Source organism: Phocoena sinus, chromosome 9 (genome assembly GCF_008692025.1).
Source record: "Phocoena sinus isolate mPhoSin1 chromosome 9, mPhoSin1.pri, whole genome shotgun sequence".
NCBI classification, from domain to species: domain Eukaryota; kingdom Metazoa; phylum Chordata; class Mammalia; order Artiodactyla; family Phocoenidae; genus Phocoena; species Phocoena sinus.
The window spans coordinates 37,723,592-37,741,492 of NC_045771.1; the positions used below are offsets into that span (position 1 = coordinate 37,723,592).

General features: G+C 37.5%; 1 protein-coding gene across 1 annotated transcript in view; it reads left to right on the top strand.

Annotated features, from left to right (window-relative positions):
* Positions 1-17,901, top strand: part of DOCK4 (dedicator of cytokinesis 4) — a 501,134-nt gene that overhangs the window by 393,056 nt on the left and 90,177 nt on the right. The window contains 2 exon segments of the mRNA XM_032643431.1: positions 1,677-1,811; positions 13,848-13,946. Coding sequence (XP_032499322.1) covers positions 1,677-1,811; positions 13,848-13,946 — 234 coding nt within the window.

Genomic DNA, 17,901 nt, shown 5'->3' on the forward strand with positions numbered 1-17,901 from the left:
AACGGGGACAACTCGGAGTATGCATGTTCATGGCTCAGGGGTCTGATGTGAAGTCAACATATGAAGTATGCCCTATTCAGTTCTGTCAGTCTGCATCTGTTCACTAAGCAGCCTCATCTGTAACAACCTTTACAAAGCAGGGTTTGGCAGTGAGTGCTAAGATTCATTTCTCTGTCTCCCTTTTACTGCTATGCTACAGTTTCCCCATTTTTGTTCCTCTGACTTATGACCTTCTGAAGAGCTCAGCAGTCAGCTGACATGGACTTCCAGTGGAAGTGGTGGAGATAGGGCCCCAGTGCTGTGGGAACAGAGTTGGCCCTTGAGAGAAAAAGGCCAGAAGCTCTGTGTCTAAAAGTGTAGTACAATAGCACAGGGAACTCTACTTAATACACTGTGGTGAACTAAATGGGAAGGAAATCTAAAAAAGAGGGGATATATGTATATGTATAACTGATTCGTTTTGCTATACAGTAGAAACTAACACAACATTGTAAAGCAACTATACTCCAGTAAAAATTAATTGAAAAAAATATATAAAACTATGGTATAAGACACCTGCATGGGAAGGACCGTTGCTTTTTACACACCCAATTGAATAAAGCATAGCTACGCTGGGCCTAGTTAGAATGTTTTTGCTAACTGTAATTGCTAAGAGTTAAAAGTAAGTTCAAAAGTTCACTGCAGAAAACTGAAAACATCAGGTGAGAGTAGAGGTGATTTTTTTTTTTTCCTCCCATTTCATTGTTAAAGTTACAGTCAATTTTTGTACTTATCTGATAAGGAATTCAGAGCAGAAACTCTGGGGGAAAATCCTTAGTAGTTTTCTTACAAGTGTAAGAAAGTTTATCATAAAATCCTAGCCAAAAAGCTCTTTTAAACTCATACTTTCTAAAAGTTTTCTTTGCAAAGGCAATCTCCTTGGTACAAAGTATTTGTAATCATAGTGCTTCGTCTGGTGCTGGTATAATAACTCAAATCCACTACATACAGTCAGTGCAGAGCAATTTGCATTTCTCGCTCAAGTCCTGGGGGCTTAGATAGTACTAATTTTGCTTTGGGGAAGCAGTCCCACCATGACCAATGACATTAAGTCCAGTCTGTAACTAACTATTCACCCAGACTGAATGCTGTTTGCTAACCTTTACATGTAGGGATTTTAAAAAAATCATTTTTATAGAAATAGTCATTTGCACTTAAAATAGAGTTTTGGAAAATGACCTGTGCAACTCCAGTGATGAGAAGAGTAAATGTAAGCACAAACTGAAATCAAAAAATTATAATTTTTCTTAAAACCAAGAGGGACGTTTCGTGAAGAATCTGGCCCAGAAAGGTAAACTGACTTGCACAGGGACACACACCATGTTAGTGACATAGCTGCTGTTCTGAATTAGTCTGGGGTGCTTTCCAGAACACCACCCCATCATTTTACTTTACCCACTTCACAGTGGAGTTGCATGCTCTTGGATAAGCTGTGTACATCTCCATGCCCTTTGTTATCTATAAACAAAGGTCATTCACTTAGGTGAGTTAGGGGAGGTCCAGGTCTGTCAAGCTCTCGAGTTCTCTGACTCTTTGATTCTATATTTGGAAATGTGCTTTTTCCCCTTTTCCAGTAAAGAGAGATTAATATATACTTTAAGCCACAATTTCCTGAACACATTATTTCTTTTCTTAAGGAAAAATCTGTGCTGGAGGAAATAGATGTGATAGTGGCCAGCCTGCTGGACATCCTGCTGAGGACCATATTGGAGATCACCAGTCGACCACAGCCATCCGGCTCCACCATGCGTCTCCAGTTCCAGGATGTCACGGTAAGGCCGTAAAGCAAATGGCACACCAAACAGCATAGTTGTGCTTGTTAAAGCCTCAGTTGCTTTGAGGGTGGGTTGCTGTTTATAAGCAGCATATAAGATATTTTTAATATAAGATACTTTTAATTACAGAAAGGCCAAATTGGCACAGTTTATTTTCACTTTGCCCAATTTAAGTTAACCTGGTTCTAAATCCCCAGTCTTCTTGATAACTTTTCATTCTTTTTTTTCATCCATCGAATTGCTTGGGGAAGTGAGAATAGTGAAATAGAGCAATAGCAGCTGGGGGTCCTGAGTTCTGATCCTGAATTTTTCACTATGACTAGTAAGAATCTTAATTTGGGGTGGGGTGAGGGGGGCTCAGTTTCCTCAGCTATGAATTGAGAAAGTTTGACTTGGTAACTTCTAAGATGTCTTCAAGCTCCACTATTATGAATCTAATATAACATGATTTATAAGAAATATTAAGACATAATTTGTGTGATAGTTCATTTGTGTATATATTTATACGTGTGTGTGGAGAGTGAGAGAGAGAGATACGTAGATGGATGGATTGGTACATAAATTGATTTCTATTTAAAACTCACATTCAATTGATCAAACATTTGTTTTTTTTAGGTCTGATTAAGAACATTCTTCCAAATACCATTTGCAAAAATGGCAGTAGATGCTATAGTTTTCACATATAGATTATTTACAAAAATGTCAGCCTTTTCCCATTATTTTTACAAATTGTGCATTAGAGAACCCCTGTCTTAAGAATGTTTGCCTAGCCCCTGATGAAAATAATTTTTGTTTTTACTTAAAAAAATAAAAAGTCCACCCTGGCTCTCCTGCCAGAGTTGAATGCTTAAGGATGGCCATCTTGCATTGAACTTTATTTTCTCTGCTTTCAGAGCTAAGATTTACCTGATTCCTCCTGCCAAGCCCTGGGTTTGGAAGTAAAGTTAAATTCTTTCTTTTAACAAACTAAGGTTAAAGAGAGTATGAAAAAACTTTCTAAAATGTGTAATAGCTGTACTGCCTCATTAAAAGAAAAGAAGAGCAAGCAGTTAATTTCTCATGGTCAGATGGAATTTCATGTGTAAAATGCTGCCTACCTCATAGGGTTGGCTTTGTGTATTTAGCTATTATTTGGTTCATAGTAAATGCTCAAAACGTCGTTTTTTCCTGAAAACCACTGGAGTTCATTATGGGTTTGAAAGTTTGGGGGGTTTTGTTTTGAATTTTTTTGTTCTGTCTTTTCATGTTTTTCTGAACTTTTTATTTTGCAATAATTGTAGAGTCACGTGCAGTTGTGAAAAATAACATAGATATTCCATGTGCCTTTTCTCCAGTCTCCCCAATGGTAACCTCTTATTGAACTATAGAACAGTATCACAACTAGGCTATTGATATTAATGTAATCAAGATGCAGAATATTTCCATCACCCCAGGAATCCCCCATCTTGCCCTTTTACAGCCAAACTCACTTCCCTCCCATCTTCACCTCCTTCTTAAGCCTGACAACCACAAAATCTATTCTCCATTTCTATAATTTTGTCATTTTAAGAATGTTGTATTTGAGTCACTTCACTGTACGGCAGAGATTGGCACAACAATGTAAATCAACTCTACTTCGATTAAAAAAATTTAAAAAAATATTGTACGTGGGCTTCCCTGGTGGCGCAGTGGTTGAGAATCTGCCTGCTAATGCAGGGGACACGGGTTCGAGCCCTGGTCTGGGAGGATCCCGCATGCCGCAGAGCGACTAGGCCTGTGAGCCACAACTACTGAGCCTGCGCGTACTGGAGCCTGTGCTCTGCAACAAGAGAGGCCACGATAGTGAGAGGCCCGTGCACCGCGATGAAGAGTGGCCCCCGTTTGCCACAACTAGAGAAAGCCCTCGCACAGAAACGAAGACCCAGCACAGCAAAAATTAATTAATTAATTAATAAAACTCCTACCCCCAACATCTTCTTTAAAAAAAAAAAAATGTTGTACAAATAGAATCATACAGTATATAACCTTTTGTGATTGGCTTTTTTTTTTTTTTTTTTTTTTTCTTAAGTCAGTGTAATCCTCTAGAGATTCATCCAGGTCATTGTGTGTGTGTATCTATATATAATTTGTTCCTTTTCCTTAGTCAGTAGTTTTCATGGTATGGTTGTACCACAGTGTGTTTAACTATCCCCATTGAAGGCCATCTTGGTTGTTTCCAGAATTTGGCTCTTACTAACAAAGCTACTATAAACATTTGTGTGCAAGTTTTTATCTAACCATAAATCTTCATTTCTCCAGGTTAAATACTCCCAAGAGTATGACTGCTGAATTGTATGGTTGTTGCATATTTAGTTTTGTAATAAATGGCCTGTTTTCCCTAGTGGGTGTATCACTTTACATTCTCATATACACAGTGTATGATGAATGATCCATTTCTCAACACCATAGTCAGCACTTGGTGTTTTCACTTTGAAGAGTGGAGAGGGGATGGGGGCGTTCTGATAGGTAGGTAGTGACATCTTATCATGATTTTGATTTGCATTTCCCTAATGGCTGATGATGCTGAACATCTTTCACATATTTGCCATCTATATATCCCCTTCAGTGGGATGTCTTTTTATGTCATTTTCCCATTTTCTAATTGGATTGCTTTTTACTCTTGAGTTTTGAGAGTTCTTTATATATTCTAGATCCTTGTCCTTCATTGAATATGTGGTTTACAAATATTTTCTCCCACTCTGTAGCTTGTTTTTTTCATCCTTTTAACAGGTCTTTTGTAGAGCAAAAATTTTTCATTTCAATGAAGCCCAATTTATCAATTTTTCCTTTTACAGATCATGCTTTTGATGTCAAGCTGAAGAACTCTTTTTGTCTAGCCCTGTATCGTGAAGGCTGTCTCCTAGTTCTTTTTTCCTAAAAAGTGTTAGAGTTTTCTATATTACATTTAAGTCCATGAACCATTTTAAGTTGATTTTTGTATTATGTCAGATAATTTTAACATCTCTATCACCTCAGTGTTGACATCTCTTGTCTTTTTTCATTCAATTTTATATCTTGATTTTGGGTGTGATGAGTGATTTTCAATTGAAATCTGGACATTTTTGTATTATAAGACTCTAGATCTTATTTATACCTGTCTCAGGTGGCTTTATGTCATGTGACTTGGCAGGGTAAGGGGTTGGGTGCCAATTCATTATGGCCAGATAGAGGTAGAAGTCCAGGTTCCTCGCATTGTCTTCACTGACACAGACCAGTTGTCATGAAAGTCCCTGCTCCCTATCTTGCTGTCCGCTCTGGAGAGAGATGTTGGGTGCCTCATCACAGTGTTGTGAGGATGGAAGTCCTGGCTCCCCATTTGGCTTTTGCAGGTGTGAGAAAGGCCAAAGTGTTTTGCAGAATTCATCTGCAGTAGAGCAATGACTGCTAAAAGTTTTTTCTTCTTAAACTGCCCATTTCCTGATCCTTTGGCCCAAGAGAATAGGCTTTTGGGGGGGATTTTCTTTGCAGTAGTTGGTGTTTCAAGACGGCCAGCTTCTTCGGCTCCAGGGGTGGGATATATAAGGCAAAAAGAAAACCGAGAGAACTCAGCACTATGTCCTTCCTTGGGTCCAGGGTCTCTAGCCAGTCTTTTCTTTCCACCTTCCAGAGTCGTCTTCTGTTTGTTTTATATATAATGGAGGGGTTTTAGTTGTACTTGGCAGGAGGAATTGGGAAAAACATATATACTCCACCTTCCCAAAAGCAGAAGAAAGGTTCCTTCATTTTGGTTTTGATGGTAACATTTCAACTGCTTCCTGGCAATACAGCTCGAACACAATTCTAAAATTATAATGGCAGAGCAAACAAAATCATAGGAAATGCTCCATGTGGTCAGAGACTGCCCGAGGTCAAAAACTTTTTCAAACTGCTTTGTATCCATAGGCAGGGTTGAAACTACCAAATTTCTCTGGGACATGCATGGCCTGTAGGGCTTCACAGTGTAATAATCAGTGCAAATTAAGAGATTTGAGAAGGCGATGCATGAAGCTCGTGGATGGATTTGGGCAGGCAGTTTCATCGTCCGGTGTGCTACAATTTTAGGAAAATCACGTAAAGTGAAACCTTCCCCCACGTAGCTATGTTGTGCCCCTTGCTGTGTGAAAAACCAAGCTCACTCTAGGTATGTGGGATGAAGTTTGCAAGAAAACATGCACTTAAATTATTTGGCACCTTAGTTTTATGCTTTAAGGCTCTTTTTTTTTTTTTTTTTTTTTGAGTCCTCAGGCAGACCTGGTTTGAATCCTACTCTTCCCTTTGATTAACTACGCATGCTCTTGGGCAAGTTACCTAGTATCTTTAGCCTCTGTTTCTTTGCCTTTAAAATAGAGAAAAAAATTGTACTTATCTCAAAGTTAGTGTGAGGGTTTCATCAAATCTGTAAAAGTGTTTAAACAATATATCAGTACATTTTAACCGTTAGTAATTGTGGTAGCAACAGTGGTCCGTAATATTATTATTATTATTACAGAAGTAATACCTGTATTACAGGTATACAGGTATACAATAACAACAACACTTATTACTTCTGTAATAATAATAATATTATTATTATTATTACAGAAGTAATAAGTGTTGTTGTTGTTATTGTTACCGAATTAACCAAAATCAGTTACATACTTACAGGTATAGAAAAGAAAGGTGGCTTTAATCAGAATACCGGCAATCTGGGGAGATGGTGGACTCAGCATCCCTCAAAAACCACCTCTGAAGATTCTGCTCAGCCATGAAAGGGTTTAAAGGGAAACAGGGTAGTAATCTCAGTTCATCATTGAGATGCGGGTCACAGTCATTGCCATCCCCAATGTGTGCAGGCTTGTCAACTCCCTTGTGATCTTCCTCTGGATGTTATCTTGTTCATACAGTTTGGTCACACATTCTGTTCGGGAGATTACTGAAGGGAAAGCTAGGGAAGAGATCTGGTCATCTGTTAATTACTTATTCTTCATTTCTACTTCTTTGATGTACGGAAAGAACTGACAAGTTAGGCAAGGTATTGTGTGATTAAAAGATTTGAAATGTGTGCTTGGGCTGGAGATGAGTAGAGCATGGAGGTCCCTGGTTTAAAAGTTAGTTACAATATAGCTTTGCTAAAGTGACAAGAAAAGGGGCTTCCTGCTCTTATAGCAAACAGGGCAGTTTCCTGTAAAAAGCGCTTACATTATAATGAATTCTATGGTGAGAAATATGTTCTGGTCATTGACAAGGTCATTTCTCTGTGCACTGAAGACCTGTCTAATTTCTTCATCATTTTCTCTTATTTAGAGAACAGGCTTTCTGAATAGGGAGTCTTTACATGGCAGTCCTACACTGAGCACCCTTCAGTCTTTACAGAAAAGGTGCCCACAATAAGCAGACATAATGTAGGTAAAAGTTGGTCCCACAGTGTGTCATGGTGAAGTGTTTCAGCTCTCTCTGAGTACCACGGCTGTCAGCCTGCCTCCCAGTAACACTAACAGGACGATCGGCTTCCACTATTGTCATAATTCCAGGTAATAGTAGCCTTAGTTTTACTATCTAAAAGGATTGTACTTTTTGTTCTTCTACCAACTGCTCTTTTAGGTTTAAAATACTCTCTCTGGCTGGAAAAAAAAAAAAAAGGCAGCACCATTGTAATCGGTTCCTTTCAAACGTCTAATTGTATGTGGAAGCAGATTTTATAAAGAGGCATACATGGCTGTTTGTTCACACCCTCAAACTAATTGGACTCCAGAGTTCCTTACAAGTGATAAATGCTTCTTTTCTTTGCACATAATTCTGTTCAGCACCATTTATAGTGCAGGTAACTCAGTTCAGCAGGAGCCACGTCTAAGATATACTCCGCATTTGTTGAAAGTTTTTGCGCACCATGGGCTGTGGTTGGGGGAAGGAGAAGAAGGCAGGAGAATTCTGTGAGATGTTTCTAAATTGTGGGTATGTATAATAGAAGGTTTCTTGAAGACTGTTGTAGCCGTCTAATAATTTTATTCACAGTTATTGGTGGAAATGCCCAGTATGCTCAATCTAGTTGTTAAATGGATGCAAGCCACTATAGCATAGAGTTCTTTCTGACGGTGATTTGTACATAAAAAAGTTCCAACACTAAAATGAAGTGAATCTTGGCCAACAGTGTTTTTTTATTTATTCTTTTTAATAAATTGTGAGTCTAGGGTTGTCATGTAGACACTTAAAAATCTCTTAGAAACAAAGTTACATTACGGGTAAAAAATACTGGACGTCCAGGCCTCTTAACAGGGTTAAATGTGCTTGGAGTTCCTAAATTGATGAAGTGAATAAATAAAATGACATTGTACAGTAAATATTGGGATTGACAACATGTCTTAATTGTGCCAAGATTAGATATCGGGATGACAAGTTGTTTGCATTGGGCCTAAACCAGATGTGACAGATATAAATAGGTAATGATATGGATTCAAAGAGGTATTCTCCTAGGTATGGTGACTGTAAAGATTTAATGAAAGTCTATTCACTTTTGAATAATTTTTATTATTGCTAAAATTATTAAAAATAATGTTATTTAAGATATTTCACAGAATGTATGTTGAAATAAATAAGAATATTGATCTAGTAGCTGCATTGGAGACAGTGTAGATAGGATGTAGAAAAACTAAGAGATGAAACATTGAATGCATTTCGACCAACTAGATTTACATTTTCACGTCAAGACATAAGAGAGGCTAAAAGGTACAGACATTGGTTATTAACAGACAGATTCTTATATATCTATTTGTATTTGAAATATAACCCCCAAGCTCAGTTATATTTCCTCAATAAAATAAATCAGTCTCTGAGCAGCAGGAAGAAGAGCCAGAGGTACCTAGGTTAACACCCCAGCTTCACCATTTTCTGACTGTGGAACGTGGGATAAATATTTATTAACTTTAACAGATCTCACTGTAACGTTAAGTTAATAGTGTCCACCCAACAAGGCTCTAGTGAGGGATAAACTTAATAATATAATCAAAATACAGCAACATACACATAGTTCCATAAATGATAATATTGTCATAATGTCTTCTTTTTTAAAGTTTAGAGATATAATTGACATGCAAAATATTGCATGTGTTTAAAGTCTACAGTTTGATAAAATTTTGACATAATATATATACCTGTGAACCTTCATCACTATCCAGATAATGAACATGTCTATTACTCTCGCAAGTTTCTTTGTGCTTGTTTGTATTCCCTCCCTCTTGCCCCTCTTCATTACCTCATCCCCAGGCAACCACTGACCTACTTTCTGTTACCATAGATAAGTTTGCATTTTCTAGATTTTTATATGAATGGAATCATACAGTATGTGGTTATTGTCATTGGTTTTTTGGGGGAATGGGGCAGGAGGAGGGCATTTTGACTTCTTCAGTATAATTATTTGAGTTTCATCAATGTTACTTTGTTTATCAGTAGTTCATTTCTTTTTAATGCTGAATATTTTATTATATGGTTATGCTATAATTTGTTTATTCATTCACCTGTTCGTGGGCGTTTGGATTGTTTCTGGTTTGGGCTTTCTGTTCTATTTATCTATTTTTCTGTTTGGACATCAGTAACACAGTATCCTGATTACCTTAGCGTTATAGTTTAGTTTCAAAGTCAGGTAGTCTAAGACCTTTAACTTTGTTCTTTTTCATAGTTGTTTTCACTATTCCAGGTCCTTTGCACTTCCATATGAATTTTAAAATCAGCTTGTCACTTTCTGCCCCCCAAATTACCTGCTATGATATGGAGTGGGATTGCATTGAATTTATATATCAATTTGGAGTGAGTTAACATCTTAACAATATTGAATTGCCCAGTCTATGAACATAGTATATCTCTCTATTTATTTAGGTCATCTTTAATTGCTCTCATCAAGGTTTTGTAGCTTTCAGCAGATCTTACATATATTCTGTCATATATATCACTAAGTAGTTCATATTTTAATGGTATTATAAATTATATTATTTTAAATTTCAATTTCTAATTGTTCATTTTCATTATGCAGAAAATTGATTTTTGTACACTGAACTTGTATTCTTAAACATTGATTAACTCACTTAAGTAGTTCTAGTAGCTCATTGTAGATTCTGTAGCATTTTCTTTGTACACAAATATGTTGTCTGTGAATAAAGACAGCTTTTTTAAAATCCCTTTCCAATCTGTATTTCTTTATTTCTTGTTCTTGCTTTATTGCACTTACTAGAACCTTCACTGTAATGTTGAGTAGAAGTGGTGAACTGTTTGAGTTTGGGGATGTCTGAAAAGTCTTTATTTTGTCTTTGTTTTTGAAAGAATTTTACTGGGTAACAAATTCTTGGTTGATAGTTGTTTTCTTTCAGTACTCTAAAGATGTTGCTCCACTGTTTTCTAGCTTGTATTGTTTCCAGTGAGAAATCTCTCATCTTTATCTTTAGTTTGTATTGTTTCCAGTGAGAAATCTCTCATCCTTATCTTTCTTCCTCTGGATATAATGTGTCTTTTTTTCCTCTCACTGGTGTTAAGATTTTCTCTTTATCACTGGCTATCAGCAATTTTACTATGTTGTGCTTTGGTGTAATTTTTTTCATGCTTTGTATGCTTAGGGTTGTTGAAATTCTTTGATACATAGGTTTATGCTTTTCAAAGAATCTGAAATTTTTCCCCCTTATTTCTTCAACTACTTTTTCTGACCCCTTCTCCTTGAGGTCTGCAATTACGTATATATTTTGCTACTTGAAGTTGTCCTAGAGTTCACTGTGCTTTTTTCTTCTCTTTTAGTTGTTTTTTTTCCCTCTGTTTCATTTTGGAGGATATCTACTACGCTGTCTTCTTCTATATTGTCTGTTGACTGAAAAAAAATGCACAACCTAAAAGTTGAGAATTATGTTTTATTCAGCGGACTTACTGAGGAGTATAGCCCCAGATGGGCAGCCTCTCAGATAGTTCTGACGGACTGTCCCAAAGAGGTAAGGGAGGAACCAGGATATATAGGAGTTTTTACTGGAAAAAAAAAAAAAATGTAGTCGAACATCAAAAGATTATTTCTAAATACAAAAAATAGACATCTCAAGTAAATGATTTTAGTGCTTTTTTATGTATGAGAAGATTCAAGAGTCTGGGCTTATTGAAATTATTCCTTTGATGTGCATCTTAACTATCTAGGACCAGTATCCTGTTTTCTCCATCCTGAATTCCCCTCAGGGTGCACCATCAGGGGTGGCTGTAGTAGATGATGACTCAACAGCCTTTGTATACTGAAACAGCAGGTGACATTCCTGGTCCACAGTCTAATCTGCCATTAGTCCCATTCAGTGAATTTTCATCTCATACATGACAATCTTCATCTCTAGAAGTTTAATTTGGTTCCTTTTGAAATCTTAAATGTCTCTAATTAACATGTTCAGTCTTTCCTCAAGCTTCCTGAATATATAGAATACAGTAATAAAAACGATTTTAATGTCCTTGACTGCTAATTCTATTATGTGTGTCGTTTCTGGTCTGTTTCTATTGATTGGTTATTTTCTCTTCTCATTTGTTTCATCATGTTTTTTCCTATTTCTGTGTAAGCCTAGTAATTTTTTATTGAACGCCAGACATTGTAAATTTTACCTTGTTGGGAGGTGAATTTTTTTTTAATTCCAAAAAATATCTTTGACCTTTCCTGTGGAATGAGGATGGCAGTTTCTTGGGGACTGTTAGATTGTTTCAGGTCTTGCTTTTGAACTTTTTTAGGTAGGATCAGAGCAGCATTTATTCTAGGAGTAATTTTTCCCCACTACTGAGGAAACGAGTACTTTTAGTACTCTAACTGATGCCCTGATGCCCTATTAATAGTGAGGATTTTTCAGTCTGACTGGTGAGAATAAACACTATTCTCAGTCATATATGAGCACCAGTCGTGTATGAGCTCCCAGTCCTTTCAAGTAGTTTCTTCCTAGCCTTGGGTTGTTTCTTCATACACATACACTAAAATATTCATGATTGTGCCCTTAAATTTTCTATTTCTTGTGTTAAGTATCAAGGGTTCCTTTGTGCAGTAACAAAGTAATATGTAGAGCTTAGAGGGTATTTCTGCCAGCCCATACTGATTAGTTCTTAAATATTTGCCCTAAAAGGTATGTAGGGATAATTACTTGTCATATCTGTGTGTTGCAGATGATTATCCACATGCAAGGAGCCAGCTTGCATCTCTGGTTACCCTGACATGGCCATTAAGTAGCATCCTCAGGCCTCCCATGGCCTTGGTAGGGATACGTTTGACTGTCCTGACTTAGCTGCCTCTCTTGGTAAATCCGATTACTCAGGGCTTTTAGTCTCAGATTTTACATGTGAGCCTATAATCTTTTTCCGTGTAAACTCAAAGAAACCAATTCCAAATTAAACTGAATTTCTCTAAATCCACAGTCAATTACCACTGATTACTTCTCCTGTTGTGCTTGTATTGTTTTAAATGTAACTAAAAGTAGATAAATTCTTTGCTGAGCAAAAAAGTTTGCATTGAAAACATATATTTTAAGTTAGAAATGCATCAGGAAATGCAAGTGATAACAATTTTATAAGTCTTCAAATCTATGGATGCTATATATATTTTTTGTTTTTCATTATTAATTTTTAAGATTTGGACTTTGTAGGAGTCAATCACATAGCACCCAAGCACAAAAGGATCACAGTTAACTTAAACTGTTCTTAGACTTGTGATTGCCAAGGGGGAGGGGAGATGGGGGAGGGGTGGGTTGGGAGTTTGGGGTTAGCAGATGCAAACTAGTTTATACAGGATGGATAAACAAGGTCCTACCGTATAGCACAGAGAACTATATTCAATATCCTATGATAAACCATAATGGAAAAGAATAAGAAAAAGTGTGTATATATATGTTCTGTATTACAGAATCATTTTACTGTACAGCAGAAATTAACACAACATTGTAAATCAACTAGACTTTAATAAAATAAATTTTAAAAAATAACCTGTTCTTAAAAGGAGATTGAAACAAACATTATGCAATGTATGGCTTTTTTGACACCCAACAAGTCAGCAGATGAACACTGATGAGCTGGAGAAGGTCATGTGAATTAAAAAATGGAGCATGAAGGTACAGGAAGAGCTTTGGAGTAGAAAACCCCAGGAATAACTGCAGCTCTGCCAGTGTCCAGCTGTGTGACTTTGGGCAAGTCTTTTAGCCCACCAAACCTACATTTTACTTTCTTTAAATTAGCATTCCCTGTGTTGTACAGCAGAAATTAACACTATGTTGTAAATCAGCTATACTTCAATAAAAAAAAATTAATATTATACCCCCTACCTTATAACACTGATATGAGGCTCAAACAGTATAATGAACGAAGACATAGTAAATGCTTAATAAATGGTCAGGAGCCTCAGTACCTTATCTTCTTTAAGTGTGTGGAGTTACTTCCCTACTGAAAAGCTTCCACCCAAGTTAAAAAAAAATCCACTCTAAATTTTATTTTTTCATTATTTATTTATTTTTGGCTGCGTTGGGTCTTTGTTGCTGCGTGCGGGCTTTCTCTAGTTGTGGTGAGCGGGGGCTACTCTTCATTGTGGTGCGCAGGCTTCTCATTGCGGTGGCTTCTCTTGTTGCAGAGCATGGGCTCTAGGCGCACGGGCTCAGTAGTTTTGGCACGCGGGCTTCAGTAGTTGTGGCACATGGGCTCAGTAGTTGTGGCTTGCAGGCTCTAGAGTGCAGGCTCAGTAGTTGTGGCACACGGGCTTAGTTGCTCCACGGCATGTGGGCTCTTCCTGGACCAGGGATTGAACCCGTGTCCCCTGCATTGGCAGGCGGATTCTTAACCACTGTGCCACCAGGGAAGTCCCCACTCTAAATTTTAAAATGCATGTGTACCAAGTAAATGGTAATCATTACAGGGAGAAATTTTACTGTAATATTATGGTTAATTTAGATTAAGACAACATCATAGGGTAAATTTGGATCATAGTGGGTTTTCTTTTCAAGTGTTCTATTTGAGATCAGTTGAAGGTAAGTTACTGATTTTTTTTATGTACTTACTAAAAAACACGCTTCCTTTTTTTTCTCTTAGGGGGAGTTTGTTGCTTGTCTCTTGTCCCTGTTACGGCAAATGACAGATAGACATTATCAACAGCTTCTTGATAGTTTCAATACGAAAGAAGAACTAAGGGTAAGTGGCATTTTTTAAAGTGTCTAATATATCTTTTTAGTTTCTCTTGTTCTTATTCATCATCATTCAGATGGGTTTTTGACACTTGCTTTACCTGATTCCATTAAATTCTGTTTTTTATCAGATTTCTACACAGATTTGCTCTTCTGTCTTGATTCTTTAAAATTTCTGTACTCAAGCCAAGCAATTAATTCTTATTTTGGAGAAGCATATAGGATTTGAAATGCCTGCCATCAAAGTCCAGTAACCTAGAAACAGAATAACAGAACTAATGAGACAAAAGCAAACAGACTGAGTCTAGTTACGTGGACTTAGAAATATTGCCTTAATAGCAGATAAGGGAGTATGTATTACAATATTAGCTGATTTCATCCCTCTAAAAACACAGTGAGAAGTTCTGGCTACAATATTCTGACTAGGGAGGCAGAGCTGTATTTGCCATTCTCTGTGGGCTTTGGTCTAATCAATATGCTGTGCTACTCTGACAGTGACATTAAATGGAAGATATTGATGCTGGGTTTGTAAAAATCCAATCCTTGCTAAGATTTAGGTGACTTTAACACTTCCTTCATGGTGTTCACTAAAACCTTAGAAGCTGATCGTCCTCAGTCACAGGAATGACCTATCTTCTGTCCGTATTTACTTTTATTTCTCTTCCATCGCTTCAGTTTCTAGACAGCTTCATACATAAACATCAAAATGGAAGGGTCACTTAAGTACGCTTTCTCGGATAGGACTTGAACCCAGCCAAAACTCAGATTGGGACTTGAACCCACGGTCTGGGACTTGAACCCAAGTCACCCGCAGATTGGGACTTAAACGCACCGTCTCTGACCTAGGAGGGGACTTGAACCCACTGTCTTTTTTTTTTTTTAACAACTTTATTGGAGTATAATTGCCTTACAATGGTGTGTTAGTTTCTGCTATATAACAAAGTGAATTACTTATACATATACATACATCCCCATATCTCCTCCTCTTCCATCTCCCTCCCACCCTCCCTATCCCACCCCTCTAGGTGGTCACAAAGCACCCAGCTGATCTCCCTGTGCTATGCGGCTGCTTCCCACTAGCTATCTATTTTACATTTGAACCCACTGTCTTTTAATTGAAACTACTCACCTGGTATCAAGACTTACTGAAGCTCAGGTTCTTTTGTCTCAGAAGAGAAAGAAGTCAGCATGAGGCAAAGCTATAGGCCAAGAGTGAGTTTATTAGCATAGGATGCTTGTGAGAGATAGAAGCTGGCCAGCAAGGGAGCATGGCCCCAAGAACAAAGAGGGCTACACTTTTATAATCAAAGAAAAAGTGGGGAGGGGAGAAGATGACCTTCTTCCTCATTTTTGGGTAGATGTCAAGGCTTACATCATTAGTTCCTCCTTTGACCCTCAATGGTCTAACCGGGACTGTCTTGGCGGTATTTAAATCATATGTGTATTAGCAAAAGGGTATTAACATATACTTAAACATGGTAGTTCATCTCAGATCTTGGTATAATGTCCCCCTTCACCTGGTTTCTTTCCCCTTTCACCTATATTCCTGTCTTGGCTACATGCAGAATGCTACTCATCAAGGACCATTAATTCCCTGACTTCGTGTAACATGATTCAGATCCCATACCTACTGTCTTGTGTTTTAACTATCAGGATTTGTGGCTTGAGTGTGCCTGGCCCTTGAATGCACCTGCTCTTCCTAAAAGGTAGTATAGATTGTTGCTAGGTTACTGGATTATTTTGTTGAGTGGTCATTAACTTACAGCAGTCTCCCAGACTTCCTTAAAATTCCCTTCCCTAGTGGGATTGCTAAACAAACTAATTATCCTACTCTATCCCTATCACTTGGGGATGGAGAATTATAAGACAGTGGTTATAGGCACCGTGTAACGTTTGCATGATTACAAGCCTTCATAGTGCCTTAGAGGAAGATTTCTAGATTTTTTTCAATATAGATAACGCATAGGGATCACTTATCTTTGACTTTTAACTGTTGTATCATCTCAGAAGAATCTTTCAGTTACCTTGGATCGGTTGACAAGCTGAGTCATATGAAACAAAGAATAGGTTTGGGCAGATGTAATCTATCTGACAGTTGATTGGCATGTGCCCAAGCCTGAAAATATCGTGTTTTTCATGTTTATATTTAATCTTGAGTTTAGAATTAAAAATGGATAAAGATCTTAGAACTTACCCACTTACATACAGAAACCCATATGGTTAAAAAGGAAAATAATCGTGCAGTTATTAATTTTCATCACAAGTTGAATATTTAACACAGCTGAGGAACCATTAGGTTTTACTCAAGAAGTCTATGACTTCATATTTCAAAATTTCACATAGGAAAAACTACATATTTTCACAGGTCCTGAGAATGAGAAAAAAATAGTAGAAAAGCATAAGTTGAAAAACATGATTTGTTTAACCTAGGTATTGAGTTTTATGCTTTAATAGTCATATTAACAATAATAAAGTAATGAATAAAGTGTTTTATGTGGCTTTCCCTCATTTCAGTCAGCCACACACCTTTTCAAGGGACACATGTTTCCCACTTCAAAGTAGCCGGGCCTAAAAAAAAATAAGAAAAAAACCTGCACCTTCAGGCCAAGGAAATTTTTTTACCAATATTAATTACTCTATCTGTCCTTCAGATTGAGCAATTCCGACGTACCAAGTTCTACCAGCATTATTATGTAACCAGAAACAAAAAGGCCAGTTCCTATAGGGGGAAGAGTCAAACTGGTAATGGGCAGTAACATAGGCAAATGAGAGTGGTGAAGACACAGAGTAAGCACACAGTGCTTTGGAGCATCTAGGAATTTCTGCCAGCCCCAACTCAAGGCTAGAGGAAAACTCCCCAAGGGAGGTCTCAGCTGAGAGCTGGGTGGGAGTGTGCTGTCCATCTTTGGCTGAGACATTCAGATCTCTCAACTAAAACATCACCTGAATATCCTAACTGACATACCACAGCTGCCATTCCACCTTTATAACGGTTATTAGAATCTGGAATATTTTTGTTTATTTGTTTACGTGTATCCCCAACTCCTAGCTACTAGGTTATAAACTTCTTGATGTCTGAAACGATGGCTGGTTCACTGCTGTATCCTCAGATTCCAGAACTTGCCTAGCATGCTGTAGGCATTCAGGCAACATTCGTAGATTGATAGACCGACTATACAGTGTGAGGAAGAGAGATGTAAGACATAAGGCTCTGTGAATGTGCATAGACTTTATTTTGAGGACATTGGAAAACTATGGAGGGTTTTAAGAAGGGACAGACATGATCACATTTGTGTTAAGAAAGACCTATCTGGTTGCGCTATTGAATTATCAAATGTTTGGTGAACTTGAGCATTTTCAATGCATTGGTGAGGGTAGAAGCCAAGATGTCATGGACTGAGGGATTAAAAAAAAAAAAGAAAAAGATATAGTGGATGTAGACAGTGTTTCAAGAAGAGGAGTATAAGGTGTCTACTGAAGGAGAACTTGGGATGTCAGAGGAATATTTATCATGGAGGAGACTTAAACATATTTAAATAAAAATGATCAGAGCTGGTGGAGAGGGAGATATTGAAGATAAAAGAGGTCCTAACTCACAGGGGGAGGTCTCTAAGAAAGCAGCAGGAGGGACCTAATTAGCCTTGACTGGGAGGAAGGACTGACTGGGAGGAAGGACACCTTCCCCAGTGTAAGAATGGAAGGGGGGATAACTGGAGTGAAGGCAGACTGGAGGGCATTTATTTTACTAAAGGCTAATTAGTCAGCTGGTTTTAATCTGTATTTTAAAAGTTCAGATACCACCTTTTAACAAGTAAAGTTTTCCTGTTCTCAATTTTCTTCAAAGTCAAGTATCCGTATTTATGCTACTGAAATCTATGTTACAAGATTTTCTAAAGATGATAGCACTGATCTCTAGTCCCTTGTCTGAAGTCCTTCTACCAAATGTATTTCAGAAATCAGAA